Source organism: Myotis davidii, unplaced genomic scaffold, assembly GCF_000327345.1.
Source record: "Myotis davidii unplaced genomic scaffold, ASM32734v1 scaffold443, whole genome shotgun sequence".
Taxonomy (NCBI): domain Eukaryota; kingdom Metazoa; phylum Chordata; class Mammalia; order Chiroptera; family Vespertilionidae; genus Myotis; species Myotis davidii.
The window spans coordinates 109,735-125,505 of NW_006294062.1; the positions used below are offsets into that span (position 1 = coordinate 109,735).

Sequence of the window (15,771 nt, forward strand, 5' to 3'; positions counted from 1 at the left end):
CCTCCCGATTGAAAAAGACAACCATGTCCTCAGTTGCCAGCCCTTTCCACGTGCGCCTCTGGACCTCTGCACTTTACTTCTGCACCTCCTCTGAGTCTCAGTGTGCTTTTCTCTTCCCTTGTAGTTGTAGAATTTCCACTCAGCCAGCCTTCCTGTGGTTCTGGATGATGGCCGTTTTGTCTTTTAGTTGTTTTTTTAAAGTGGTTGTGCGAGGCCGCAATTTCCAGTGTTTACCTATGCCGCCATCTTGGTTTCCTCCCAGATTGTTTTCTAATGATATGTTAGGAATAGTCCAAAACTTAGAATTTAATATTCTGCCAAACACTTATAATACATCTTTTTATTTAAATTTTGAGTTCTTCAGCGCTCTTATTTCGCTGAGGTGAAAGTATGTTTACAGTAGTAGATCTCCACTTTCTGCCCATGTTTTCTCTGAAGGCACTCTCATTCACACCCAAGGCTTTACATATCAGCCATATAAATTCTATCTATTGAATAAAAATTCTCTTATTTATGTCAGACCTTTTCAGAGGGTCAGATCTGTAAATACAATTCCCTGTTTTAAATCTCTACTTGGATGCCTCAAAGGCATCTCACAGTTAACAAGGAGCTCCTGGGATTTCCCCTTGTCCCCTGGGCTTCCTCCAGTGACCCTTGTCCTAACCTGCTTCCTCCTCTCTCCTCATGGGGAGCACTGTCGCTCATCTGGTTTTCAAGCCAGGATGTTGGGAGTCATCCTAGATGCCATCTCTTCCTTCACTACCCACATATACAATCTTGTTTATTTTATATCTTAAATATTTCCTGAACCCATCCACCTCTCCCCAAGCACTGCCTCCACCCTAGTCCAAGCTACTCTGAGGGTTTGTTCACGTAAATGCAATAGCTTCTCAAGGAATCCTTGCCCACTTCTCCCTCCCATCCCCACTCCCTCACCACTTCCTGACTCTTTTTATTTATTTTTATAGCAGGCATGACATTTCAGAGCATTTAAAATGGAATATTTGAATATTCTTTTGCTCAACCCACCTAAGGCCCTGCAGTTTGTGTCCGTCTGTTTAACTAGCCTCAGCCCCTCCTCGGACTGTGCTCCTGGCACACTGACCTCCTTTTGGTTCCTGAATGTGCTACCGTGCTCCTTACTTCTCCGGGCTGTGCACTCTTTCTTTCTTACTCTTCTTGCTTTCCTACCTCTTGATTCCTACTTTTGTTTAGTTGTTTCTCTCTTTTCTCTTTTTATTACTTCTCTGTGATCCTCAGAGGAGATCAGGCCACTCATTAGAGGTTCTTATGCCATCTTGTACTTCCCATCCTTAGCTCTTGTCACTGTAGTAATTACAGTATTAACGGATACATTGCTAGTCCTGCTTGTGGCTGAGTCTCCAGCACCTAGCGCAGTGCCTTGAATGTAACTAAATAAATATTTGTTGAATATTTAAATATGTATAAGCAACAGGAATCCCGCAAAAGTAGGGAAGCCAGTCTTTGACTTTGACCTTTATCCAATTTCCCAGAGCACTTAGTTTAGTGCTGGTACTTAACATAGCTATAAATGAAGTTAAAATTATATTATCAGAATTAGATTTTCATTAGAGAAAGATTAGGATAGGAGGGAAAATTATCATTGAATGACTGCAAAGAAAGCCCTGTTTTCACTTGCTTATAGAAATTTGCCATACTTTATAATGCTCCCCACCCCAGAAAACAGTTTATAATTTTTTCTAAAACAATTTTAACTAATTAAATATAGCTACAGTGGATCATTTGAAATGGTTACTTATGGCTATTATATCCAGTAAATAGACATTTCTTTGATATGCACATCTTTTATTTGCAGCATTTTAAATTACTGTTTACATTTTAAGCTAAAATTATGAAATTACATGATTCTACTTTATTATATGTAAAAATGACTTGACAGAGTAGTCTAGCTAGAAGTTCAGTTTCAAAGTCATTGTCTTGAAATGTGTTTGTTTGGCATAGTCATGATTTTGCACGGTGGATACTTCATTACACATTTACATAGTCATCTGATAGTTGTTACTGGTATTGGTATTTTTTTAATGGAAAGAGATCTTCGGAATATTCCTATTTGTACCTCCTCATGAACCTTGCGAGTCACTGAAATACAGATTTATAGAAGAGTAAAACATAGCCCCTTTATTCCTGTTTACTGTCTCCACTTTATTTTCTCTCTGAGTTTGATTTTCATTAATGTTGACTAGTCCCCCCCCCCCCCCACTTTTTTTGGTGGGGAACGTGGCAGTTAGTGACAAGGAAAAGAATGAGCTATCGTAGTTAACTGTTAAAGGTGTCTTAGAGTTGGCATGATCCAATTATTCATATTTAACTCAGTTTTAAAGTCTTTCATTAATATTATCATTTTATAATGAAAAGTGCTGTTCACTGTTATTGCTACTAAAAATTCCCACATTTATGATCCTCAAATATTTTCTATGTCCTTGATCTTCAATATTTTAATATTTAAATCCCTGTTATTTAATTTCAAAATAATCAGTGATGTTATTTCATATACAAAGATTCTTTATAATTTTAGGGCTCCTCTCCTTTACTTTTAACCAGCACCATGTGCTTACCAGTTAATTTAGCTTCCAAATGTGTGCATCTAAAATACTTGCTCTTTTTGAAATAAGCCAATGATTTATTTATTGCTTCTGTGTGTTGTGTATTATAAAGAGAAATCTCTTCTTGATGCATATAATGCGGGTTTATTGGAGACAGAGCATTTTCCTCTCTGCAAGGACTGCATTACATTACCTTATAAAATACTTGCTTCCACCATTCATACTGCTAGAGAAGCAATTCAACACAGAAGTGGCTAGTATACTTCCCTTCCTTGAATCAGAATAGCTTTTGACATTTGGAAATGTATCATTAACTCATTTATAAATCGTCTCATTTCATTTTTGAGGATTCAAGTTGGAATGCCAGCCATACAGTAGCATTAGGAGGAAGGGTAACTGGCACTAAGGCATGCACTTAAGCAATAGAGGAATTTACTTTTCAGTGTCTTCCAAGATCCATGAGGATGCACACTTATTTACCCAGAGAGTATGGATCTCACTATGTTTGTCCAGAGGTGTGACTGTGGAGGAGAGTACTTATGGGTAAGTATCTAACTCTTACTGTACTATGTTTCAGAAAGACGTGTAGAAGTCAGTGGGCATTTAGCAGTGATACAGTCTCTTAGTCTGCTGGTTTCTTAACAGTGGACAGTCCCAGATGTTGAAGTCAGCACAAGAGAAAACCCAAATCCTGATAAGACTTGAGGATTTTTTTGAAAATTAAATGCAAAATAGTTGGGGCACATGTTGCTGCGGGAGTCAAGACTAAGTAACGCAGTAGGAAGATAAGAAGTTGGAGAGCTTCTCATGTCCTCTTTTGCATAACGTTTGCATACGTACAAACCCAGGACTCTAATGCCTTTTTAAGAGGGTGCAAAATTGCATCTCTTGGAACTTAAAGCAGCAGACACATGTGAACCGGAATGTATACTGTGGCCCTTACCGTTTCTTTTAATCTTTTTTCGCAAAGTACTTTATGTTTCTAAATAAACCTGTGAGTGATGCATCCTGGCCACATAGAATCTTTTGAAAACGTTTTCCAAATCCAGGTTGTTAGTGTGGAGTTATGCTTGTTTTGGAAACAGTAAAACAAGGAGATATAGGAGACCGATTTTAGAGACCAATTGCTGCTTCTGCTTCTGCCTTATGGTTTCTTCTCTTCTTCTTTCAGCCAAGAACTGTTAAGATCCACAATTGCCTGTTGGTTGAAAAGATTCGTAAAATAATGTTTGTGCGTGCGATACAAAAGTTTAAAGCAAAACAAAACAAAATAAAAACCAGTCACCTGAGCCCTGGCCAGTTTGGCTCAGTGGATAGAGCGTCGGTCTGCGGACCCAAGGGTCCTGGGTTTGATTCCGGTCAAGGGCATGGACCTTGGTTGTAGTCTCCGCATGGGCCTGGGCCCTGGTCAGGGCTTGTGCAGGAGGCAACCAATCAATTTGTTTTTCTCACATTGATTGTTTCCTCTGTCTTTCACTCTCTCTTCCACTCTCCCTAAACATCAATGGGAAAAAATATCCTCTGGAGAGGATTAAATAAACAAACAAACAAACAAACAAATAATTGGCCACCCTGATGTTTGATAGGCCTTCTGGGAATTACCGTACCTCATAAACATAGGCCAGAGTGACACTGCCAGAGCCCCCATGCCGCCTGGGGAAGGCTTAGGATCGACTTAAGCCATGCCTTACTCAGTGGTGAGTGGAAATGCAGAGCCTGTGAGGAAGAATTCAGCGCTTAGATTTGGCATCATGCTCACAAGGGTTAGAGTTGCCAGTTCCTAGCTCTCTGGCCTTCAGCAAGATGCTTGAGGATTCTGAGTTTGTTTCTTCTGCTGGAGAATGACATGCTGTAGAACGTCTTCTAGCACAATGACTGGCAGTGGTCCCACCAGGCTGAATCAAGGAGTCTGGGTACACAGTCTAAATCATGGCCACAGAGATGCTGGGGTAGACCATGGCAGGAACACCTCCTAGTGACATGATAGTAAGAATGCATTTCTGTGCGATCCATTTTGGTTTTGCCTTGTGTCTATTTCTACCAATCCCTAATCTTTAGGACTCACCTCAAAATTTCTTGAAGCTACTTCTTAGGAGATGCGGATAATATGTGTGAAGGGGAGGGCATCAACAGCAAAAAGCTTAGGTGAAAGGGGAAGAGATATTCAATCATCCAGCCATTAGAGCAAATGCCTGCTGTGTGCTAGGACCTGGGGCTACGGTAGTGAACAAAACAGACAAAAAGCCTGGCAGTCAGAAGCTTATGTTCTAGATGTGGGAGATAGGCCATACACAAATGACTATGTTGGATGATGGAGATAATACACCTGTAAAAGGGGTGGTGAGAACTGGGGCAAGGCAGTGGCTTTCAGGTTAAAATAGGGCTCATTGAGAAGGTGATATTCAAACAGAGGCTTGAACGAGGTCAGGAGCCAACCCTGAGTGAATCTGGACAAAGGGGGCATTGGGGACAGATCTGTACGTCACTGCAGGGACTGCCTTTTCCTCCGAGTGGGCTGTGAAGTTATTGGGGAGGTTTGACCAGAGAAGCGACGTGATCTGACTTACAAAACTCTCTCTGGGGGCAGTGATGGAATCAGGGACTAGTTAACAGATCATTGGAGTAATTCAGGGTGGAAATGATGGTAGCCTGGATCAGGTGGTAATGGTGGAGGTGATAAATGGTCAGATTCTGGATCAGGATTGATTGGTCATGTGATTTGGTGCGTGAGGGTCTAAGATGTGTTAAGAATGACCTCAGAATTTTTGGGCTGACAACTGGAAGGGCTAAGTTGTCATTTATTGTTTACTGAGATGAAAGTTGGAGAAGAAGGTGCTGGGAAGAAATCAGTTCAGGTGTGGCCAAGATGAGATTCCTACTAGGTAGCCTAATTGTAGAGAGGGGATAGTTGGATGTACAGTGGCCATTATTTAATGCACAATTTACACAAGTTGGTAATTCATAAAAGTTCTGTTTAAATCTCTAAGAAGACAGTATTATAATTCACATTTTATATATTAGGAAATGGTGCAGAAATATGAAGTTTCTTAGGCTTACAGATCTGAAACCTTGTTTTGTGGCTGCAAGTTCCACATTGTTCTACTAACTTTACTATGCTAGTTATAAAATAGTTACTCAGTTTTATAATTGCCATAATTGGTTAAAAAAGTACATCGCATACCCACACTCTCTCTTATCTAAAGTATAAATAATATCTTTGAAAAGGTTTATGTGAACATTTTTTTTTTTACTTTTCCATGTGTTGAAAACTAATAGGCTTTAACTTTGCATATATATTTAGGATTTTTAAAAAATGGTGAATGGAGATGGCAATGAATGTAATTTCTAAAAAACATTCTTATATATAAATTTTTTTCTTTTAATAGCAGTTTACTTTATGATAATTTATGTTCCTGTCAGTTCTTTAAAGGGGAAAATGCATTTTCAAATCTTAAATGCATTTCTTTTTTTAGAGTCAAATGTATGTTTATTTTTTGAACCAGAAGTTCAAGTAATGAAAACACATGTGATTGTCTGAGCTTTGATATTATTGTTCTAGAAATGATGGCAAACTGTACAATACAGATAGCAAAATAGAAGTTGAAATCTATCAAAAATGCCTATTTTACTATTTAAAGGTTTATGTACTTCTATAATTTTCATTCGTAAAGCAATGGAATGTTTATTTTATTAATTCCTAAGGCATTTAAACTTTATGTGATCTAATGACTTAAGTGATCAGGAGTAGATTAGTATAGTTTTCTTAAATAAAGCAAGCATACATATATTTTTAAAATATATTTTTATTGATTTCAGAGAGGAAGGGAGAGGGAGAGAAAGGTAGAAACATCCATGATGAGAGAGAATCATTGATTAGCTGCAATCTGCATACCCCACACTGGGGATTGAGCCCGCAGCCCGGCCACATCCTCAAACGGGAATCCAGTTGTGACCTCCTGGTTCATAGGTCGAGCTCAACCACTGAGCCATGCTGGCCAGGCCATACATATTCTTGGAAGTCGTATACAGTTATTTGTGGAATGTGGCGATGTTTCTATGACCTTGGAATTTTAAAACTTATAATTTATGCTTTCTCACTTATTTAATAGCAAACTCTTTCTGATTCTACAGGAAGTCCTGCATGTTGCAGGTGTGGAAATGCAGTTAACAGCTGCAGTATCATTTTTGACCATTCTACATGAAGAATCAGTGTCAATTCATACGTATGCTCACTCCTTCCTCCAAATCATTCTACTGCATCTGGAGCACAGGGATGCAGGTCAGGATCCTGGCACGCTTCTTTCGTTAGTTATTTATTGCTCTAAGTGATCATTTAGCGTTAGTTTGGTTTTCACTTAGCATTATTTTCCTGTGTTATTTTAAACTCATGTGGTCATGATGATCTTGGAATCTTGTTAGCCTCATGAGGACAGCTGAGTGGGGTCATGCTGTCCAAGAGTTGGTCATTAGTGTGACTAAAAATAGCCCTGACTGTTTCCTTACAAAACCCACAAAATTCAGTATCCTTGAAAGCTGAAGACCCATTAGTTCATCTTACGATTTACACTTTCTTCTTAGAGTTTTTGAAGGTTTACAGCATTTGTGTTTATAATATAACTGTATAGCAAAAATGCACAATTTGGGGTAAAGATAGCTCCCCAATATTATTATTTTTAAAATATATTTTTATTGATTTCAGAGAGGAAGGGAGAGGGAGAGAGAGATAGAAACATCAGTGAGGAGAGAGAATCATTTTGGCTGCCTCCTACAGGCCCCCCCCCGCCCCCCCCCGGGGACTGAGCCCACAGCCTGGGCATGTGCCCTTAACTGGGATTGAACCTGGGACCGTTCAGTCCGCAGGCTGACACTCCATCCACTGAACCAAACCAGCTAGGGCTCCCCAATATTATTTTTAAAGATATAAATGTTTGTTTTCTAGATATTGGCTAAAATAAAACTATAGAAACTTCTTTCAATGGTAATAATTATTATTCCATTTTATCATTAAGCAATATTGTAGCAAATAATGGCTGAGTTGAAACTAGACTTGTGAGATTACATTTCCATGTTTTATCTGTGCCAATCAGGCGTCAGCAATGCATGGCTGGAAACTCTTCTGTCTGTGGTGGAAGTGTTGCCCACAGAAACCCTAAGGCATGAGGTAATTCTTTTCTTTTGGTGCGTGTGGGGGAGGAAATGCTAATAAGTCACTCCACAGTTTGTCTTTTTGAAAAAATGGTATTTAAAAGAAAGAATAAAGTTATTTCCCACTCTGAAAGCAAAACATGGTAATTATAGAAAATTTGAGTAGTACAGAAATTAGTAAGGAGAAAAATCATGGTTTTGTACTTAGCCACTTTTAACATTCTGATATATTTTCATTGCAGATTTCCCCCTTATGTACTAGTATGGTTGTTGGCCATATTAGTGATCATTTAGCATTAATTTGGTTTTCACTTAGCATTATTTTCCTGTTATTTTAAACTCATTTGGCAGTACCTACAAAACATTTTACTTACTTGTTAGACATTTAAGCCTAGTTTCAGTATTTTATTATCAAAATAAGGCAGTAATGAACATTTCTATAGAGCTTTTCCTGTTTTTCAGATGATTTAGCTATAGCTTTCAAAAAAGTGAAATTACTAGGTCAGAGAGCATTAATTAATATTCTTCAGCGTCTTGATTAGCAGCATGTGAAAATGCCTGTCTCCCTGGACTTTTATCAGCAATAGTGTTGCAATTTAATTTGATGGGCCAAAAATGGCATTATATTTTAATCAGAATTTTAAAAATTAGTCTATTTTATATATTTCTCATATATTATGTCACTTTTAATTATTCTTTTGGAATTGTCAAAGAGTATCATTAATTACTATTTGTATGTGCTGTTTATCTATCAAAGTTGCTAGTCTTTTGTTATGTTTATTGTCAATATTGTTACCAATTTGTTATTTGCTTTTTAATTTTCGATATTGTTCAACACATCCTCTAAAAGCTTTATTAAATTAAGATGAGAGAGTAAGAAAATTAGAAGGGAATTTTTTTCTGTAATGAAAGGTTTTTCATCCTGAGAACATTATCCTATGTCTTTTTCTTTTCAAATATGTCATTGTTGAAAAAACCCAGTAATCTGTCAGTAAAATGTCCTCTCTGGGTTTTATGAAGTGTCTTCATCCTTTGCCCTCATACAGTTTATTGTCCTTTCTCGAGGACAAAACACTTGCTTGAAAATGGGAAGATTTACCCATTTATAAGGATGCTTGTATGCTTGATGCCGAAAATCTAGATGATGACACCTATTTAAATGTTCAATGTAATGTTGATGTGCATTATTTATATATTTTTTGAAGAGCGGAATGTGGTAGAATGCAGTTTTTACTCTAGAATGCCATCTGTTATTTAACGTGATTTTATTTATTTATTTATTTTTATATATTTCATTGATTTTTTACAGAGAGGAAGGGAGAGAGATAGAGAGTTAGAAACATCGATGAGAGAGAAACATCGATCAGCTGCCTCCTGCGCATCTCCCACTGGGGATGTGCCTGCAACTCAGGTACATGCCCTTGACTGGAATCGAACCTGGGACCTTTCAGTCCGCAGGCCGACGCTCTATCCCCTGAGCCAAACCGGTTTCGGCTAACGTGATTTTAAATATTTTAAATATGTGTTTTACTTTATTTGAAATGTTTCACTTTTAAGTTATATTTATCATTATGTGCTCAGTAATTCTGGCTACTTTGTTGAGAGGAATAAAGCCAGTTTATTAGAGTCATAGAATTTTAGAACTTGGAGGAATCTTCATATGACATATTCTGATTTCCATTTTAAGTAGATGAGAAATAGTATGCTGACTTGGACAAGTTAAAGAGCTGGGACCAGAGTCAGGATCTGATTGTGATAGTTCTTCACAATCTATCTTGCTGTTGATTTTTTGAGTGCCATACATATACATATACATATACATATACACATACACATACACATACACATACATGTACACTGTCAGACTTGGGTTGTTGTATTCAAATGATAGAATTACTTAATAGAATCTAGTTGAACCTATAATTTATGTTTTGGATTACTTCAGAATAAAGATGAAAATCTATTTAAGGGTAGATGACTAATAATTTGCTTTTTTTTTTGAATATATTTCCCAATTATACTTAGGTGCTTACAGACCATTGCAGAATTCATCATAAGCTTTAATGCAATCTTCTTTGTGCATAATTGTTTTTAGTTACATAATTTATCATCATCTTTATCATATATATATATATATATATATATCTCAGAAGACAAACAAGGTGATATAGGTTATGAATATCCATAATTTCTGCATTTCATATTGTAATTCAGATTCTTTAAAAACATTGAGAACATAAAACTATTCTTTGAAGAAAATAGCTGACATTAGTGTCAAGAATATATAAAACTTTGTGAATTTGTTCTCTAAATCTTTCTCTCCAGATTTTGAATCCACTTGTTTCCAAGGCACAACTTTCCCAAACTGTCCAGTCTCGTTTAGTTAGTTGTAAAATTTTAGGAAAATTGACCAACAAATTTGATGCCCATACGTGAGTATTCGTATTAACTTTTTGTCTACTTTATAAAATTAAATTGATTAAAAATGAATAATAACTGAGTGACTAACAATAGATTTGTATTACTCCATATTGCAAACAAATTTAGCTGTTTTAACTTTATATAATTCTCAGAAGTCTACTTGTTCAGATGCATTTCTTCTTGATCTCATCTCTTTTCAAAATCAATAAGATTAACTTTTGCCCGGCTGGTGTGGCTTAGTGGTTGAGCATGGACCTATGAACCAGGAGGTCATGGTTCAATTCCTGGTCAGGGCACATGCCTGGGTTTTGGGCTCAATCTCCAGTAGGGGGCGTGCAGGAGGCAGCTGATCAATGATTCTCTCTCATCATTGATGTTTCTATCTCTCCCTTTCCTTTCCTCTCTGAAACCAATAAAAATATATTTAAAAAATAAGGTTACTGTTGCTTCTATTTTTCATCTTAATCTACCCTGTCACATATTTAGTGTAGTTTTGAGGATAAAATGGCATTATTATATAGACTTCAAAAATTGATAAACATGACATAAGAACAGGCTTTCTGCTTTCTTCCATTATTATGTTACAAATTCATTATTTTGAACAATGCATCTTATTTGAGGTTTTATAGGTTTATAATTTGTATGCTACTTTCTGCCCAAATGATAAATCCCAAATGGAAAGATGGAATGGAGTGTAATTATGACAAAAGTTAAAATATAAAATTGCAGAACATTTTGGTTGATGGTTTGGTAGAATCAGATATTCTACTTGCCTGCAGCCTTTTTTATCTTAGCTAAATGTTTAACTGCCAATCCAAAGTTAACCATTATTTTAAAAACAGTCATATACATAATTTACAGTTACTGATAACATCCAAATGTAATCACTTATGTAAAAATACATTGGAAACTGTAAAGCTTTATATTAAAGTATATTTGTTATTATTAAGCTAAGATTTTGATGATCATTGTTTGAAAATATTAATTATTCCAAAACACTCACCCATTTACATGTTTCTTTCTTCTCCTCTAAGCATTAAAAGAGAAATACTTCCTTTGGTAAAATCACTCTGTCAAGATGTAGAATATGAAGTTCGATCTTGCATGTGTCGGCAATTAGAAAATATAGCTCAGGGCATTGGGTAAGTATACTTTCAATTTCTTATGTCATATTCTTATTTCTGGATAGTCAAGCTTGCATATCCTTGTTCTGTTTTCCATGGAAGCATGTTAATGAAAGGCTAAACTTTATATTATCTTTAAGAATGGTTAACTTTTGAACAATAATAGATACAGAGGCAGAACTGCCTGAAACAGATTGTCAAACTGCAGCGGGAAGGCCGGGGAGGGTTGGGGGGCAGGAGGTAGGGGGGTAAGAGATCAAACAAAGGACTCGTAAAAAAAAAGGTTATAATAACAAGTACCTCTTGATGTGTCTGGATTAAAAGAAATAAAAGTGAAAATGCTTAGCAATGTGGGTAGGCATTCAATTAATGTTAATCTCTTTCCTTCTCACCTTAAGTTACTTAGTTATCATTCCAAATGCCTCAATCTAGGGAGGGAAAATGTTCTAATATAAACTATGTGTGCAGTTGTATTTATGAAAAATCATTTCCCTAATTTTGATCTCAGAAGCAACTTTTGGTGATAGGTCTTCTAAGTCTAGGTTGGCTCTGGATCACTGCGGCCATAATTAATTGTCTTGCCTAGATCTGTGTTCTTTAACCAGTATTTAAACCTGTTAGGAGAACACACTGTTGTTTTTTATATTCTATCTTTTTGTCACCTGGTATTTTGCCACTGTTAAAATTGGGCAGGTCATTGTGTGCTCAAATTTGTGTTCTATAAATTAATTTAGGATTATTGTTTAAAGATTAGTTTATAAAAGTAAAACTAGAAAGAATCTACCTAGCTTATCCTAAAGTGCTTAGAGTAGTGCCTGACACCTTGTAAACATTAGCTAAGTGTTTACTTCTATTATCATCTCATACATCTATAGATATAATCTATATATATAAAGGGCCAGGATCCATAACATCCGCAACAACCAAGGCTCAACTGAACACCGGAAGCCAGTGCTGGGTCACCACAGTAACCCAGCACTGACTGTAGCCAGTGCAGTTCAGTGAACCAGCACTGACTGCCAAGGGGCCTGCAGATCAGGCCTGGAGAGAGGCCTGCAGAGAGAGAGGCAGGGTCTGATCTGCAGCCTCTGTGGCAGCTGTTGATCAGCCGTTGCCTTTCTCTTTCTCTTCGGGTTCGCCAGCAGCCATGCCTGTTTCTCTCTGGGTCTCCGGGGGGTGGGAGGAACTGCTGATCAGCCCTGCCTCTTTGATCAGGCCCAGAGATAGGCCTGGAGAAACTGACCAATCAGAACCAAATCTGCATGAAGTGCCAGGAGCCAATGGCTGTCTAGGAGGCAGAGCTTTTGATGCTGACTGGTCTAGAAACCGACCAATCAGAACCAAATCTAGGTGAAGTGCCAGGAGCCAATAGCTGCCTAGGAGGCGGAGCTTTTGACACTGACTAGCATAGAAACCGACCAGTCAGAACCAACTCTGAGTGAAGTGCGAGGAGCCAATGGCTGCCTAGGAGGCAGAGCTTTTGATGCTGACTGGCATAGAAACTGACCAATCAGAACCTAATCTGGGTCACCTGCGAAGGCAGAACCTAAGGTCGGGGCTGAGGAGGGGTTTTATGGGCAATAGCTATTTGGTGTAAGGTGTAAGAAAGTGGTTCAATTTTTTAATGACCACTTTGGCAGTATAGTGCACATGGCTGGCTATCAATCCAGATATAGGGATTATGTGTTTTTGTCTGCCAAGAGCATCTCCTGATGAAAAAGGCTTTCCCCCCATTTAAGCAATCCTATCCTATATAATCTAGCTATACTAATAAAAGGGTAATATGCTAATTGGACCAGGTTGACTGGACATCTTCCGAATGTCTGACTTCCTTCCGGACAAAGCCATGGTGGTGGGGGCCAAGGCAGAGGCAGTTAGGAGTGATCAGGCTGGCAGGGGAGGGCAGTTGGTGGTGAGATCAGGCTGGCAGGGGGTTAGGGGCAATCAGGCTGGCGTGAGAGGGCAGTTGGGGGCGAGATCAGGCTGGCAGGGGAGGGCAATTGGGGGCAAGATCAGGCCGGCAGGGGAGGGCAGTTAGGGGCGATCAGGCAGGCAGGCAGGTGAGTGGTTAGAAGCCAGTGGTCCCAGATTACGGTCGGACATCCCCCAAGGGGTCCCCAATTGGAGAGGGTACAGGCTGGGCTGAGGGACCCCCTCCCCTGTGCATGAATTTTGTGCACCAGGCCACTAGTCCTATATAATAAAAGCATAATATGCAAATCGGCCGAATGGCTGAACAGCGGAACGACCATCTAAATGACCATGTTATGACACCAACTGGCGCCAGGCCAGCCAAGGCGGGTGCGATGTGATTGGTCGGGGGCCTGGCCATTGCCCCATGATCGCCCCACAGAGGGAGGCCCAGGCCACCAGCTGGTGGGGCGATCAATCGGGGGGCTCCACGATTGCCCCAAAGGGAGGTCCAGGCCACTAACTGGCAGACTACGGCGGGTGGGTGGGGCCTCCCTCTGTGAGGGAAGCCCGCGTGGCAGCCAGAGGGAAGCCTGGGTCCTGGGTACCAGAGTAAAGCCGGTGTCAGCAGCTGGGGAAAGGAAGGCCTACTCTTGCACGAATTTCGTGCATCGGGCCTCTAGTTTTAATATAAACAACTAATTCCTTAGACTCTCTAAAATTGGAATAAAATAGGTAAAAGATAAGCAAATTTTTAATGTATATTGTAGAACTCAAAAAGACTGAGTCTATGTTTCTTCCAGTAGTACATGCAACTTTACCAATAATTCAGGTTTATCATGAACTTTTCCAATTTCATTGGCAGAAGTAGTATTTCACTATCATTTTGCAAAGATATTATTCAATAACTGTCTGTCTATGTGACTATATTTCCTTCTAAACTTGAAGCACCTGGAAGACAGGATTATACCTTTTTTTATTGTTACCTCACCCATATGTAATTCAGTGCTTACTTACGGCAGTTGCTCACGTGTATTCATTCATTCTCTGACAGCTAATGGTGTTAAACAATGAGGTTGAATATTTGGTTAGGAGCTACTTGTATTTTGAAGTAGATGGTCATTTTCTTTGCCCATCTGTCACATTCGAAAAGTCGAGGGAAATAAGGCATCATGGTAGACCTATACATACAGGATGCAACCATTTCCCTGCTTTACTTCCTCTTAGCAAACTGCAGTAATTTTTTTCAGGAAGTAGGTGTGGGTTGTATATTGCACAAGGTAGTTTATTTATGAGAATATTTTTCTCTTGCCTTCACATGTAAGTTCCACCCTGGCTTGGGCAGAATTCTAGATTATAATCCTTTTTACTAAAAACTCTTCTGTTATTTAAGTATATGGAACAGAAGTCTGAGGACAGCCTGATCCTGTTATTTTTGTAGAAGTCCAGTTTTATTAGCTTAGGTGCTAGTCGTGACAACCTAACCCACCAAGAGGTCATAAGGGAATAAGATACAGGGTCAGGGATAACAAGATGAATGGAATAAATAGGTGAGCTTGTCCACATGGCCAACCAGGAATTCTAGGGTCAGGCTGTGTGGTCCAATCTACTGCAGTGCTGGCCATGATCTGTTGTCATCTGATGGTTAGCTGTCTGCTCCAGATTAAATACTGATAAAGAAGATCCTGCATTTTATGGTTGGCCAAGACAGCAGAATAATAGTAGCATTTCTTTCTTTCTTTTTTTTGTTTTTGTTAATCCTCATTCATGGATATTTTTTCATTGATTTTTAGAGAGAGTGGAAGGGAAGGGAAAAGACAGAGAGAAACATCAAAGTGAGAGAGACACATCGATTGGTTGCCTCCTGCATATACCCCGATTTAAATAATTTTGCAGTTAATATTAATATTTATGTTATATCAAGCTTTTCCAACCAGCCTGCAAGTTTCTAGAGAGCATGAGCCATGTCTTATGATTTTTTCCAGTTTCCTATAACATCTAGCCCCGTGACTTGTTTTTAATAAGTTCTTGCTATAAATTTATTGATTTGATTTATTTTCTTCCATTGCTTATTGTGCAGGACAGACCTTACAAAAAGTGTGGTGCTCCCTGAATTAATAGAACTCTCCAGGGATGAAGGCTGCAGTGTGAGGCTTGCAGCATTTGAAACTTTGGTCAATCTGCTTGACATATTTGATACAGGTAAATCTTCATGTGGACACACCTTTGCTTCTGGAAGCAGTGTTTCCCCCTAGGTTTCGTAGCACTGATAAGGAGTAAAGGTGGGTGCAGGACAGATTTTCTCACCTTACGTTTCAATAACTTATATTCCTGTCTCTCTTTCTGTGGTCGTTTCTCTCTGCTGCCACTCTTACTTACCCTCATGGCGCCCACTGTTGCTGCATGTTCCATACCTCCCTTTTCTCTTGTCAACATTTAACTGACTTGTGTGTAGGACTAGAAATTTGGCTTGGTCATTAGCCTTTAACCTGCTCAGCTAATTGACCCTTTAATCAAGAAAGACCTTGATTAAAGCAATATTTAAATTAGTTTCCTCTCCTTAATATTTTAATGCTAGAAATCTC

At 38.6% G+C, this 15,771-nt stretch overlaps 1 protein-coding gene across 1 annotated transcript in view; it reads left to right on the plus strand.

The window, feature by feature from the left end:
* Positions 1-15,771, plus strand: part of PPP4R4 (protein phosphatase 4, regulatory subunit 4) — a 99,049-nt gene that overhangs the window by 47,733 nt on the left and 35,545 nt on the right. The window contains exons 4-8 of the mRNA XM_006767956.2: positions 6,717-6,864; positions 7,673-7,746; positions 10,056-10,162; positions 11,186-11,293; positions 15,267-15,388. Coding sequence (XP_006768019.2) covers positions 6,717-6,864; positions 7,673-7,746; positions 10,056-10,162; positions 11,186-11,293; positions 15,267-15,388 — 559 coding nt within the window. The remainder of the gene's footprint in view (positions 1-6,716; positions 6,865-7,672; positions 7,747-10,055; positions 10,163-11,185; positions 11,294-15,266; positions 15,389-15,771) is intronic.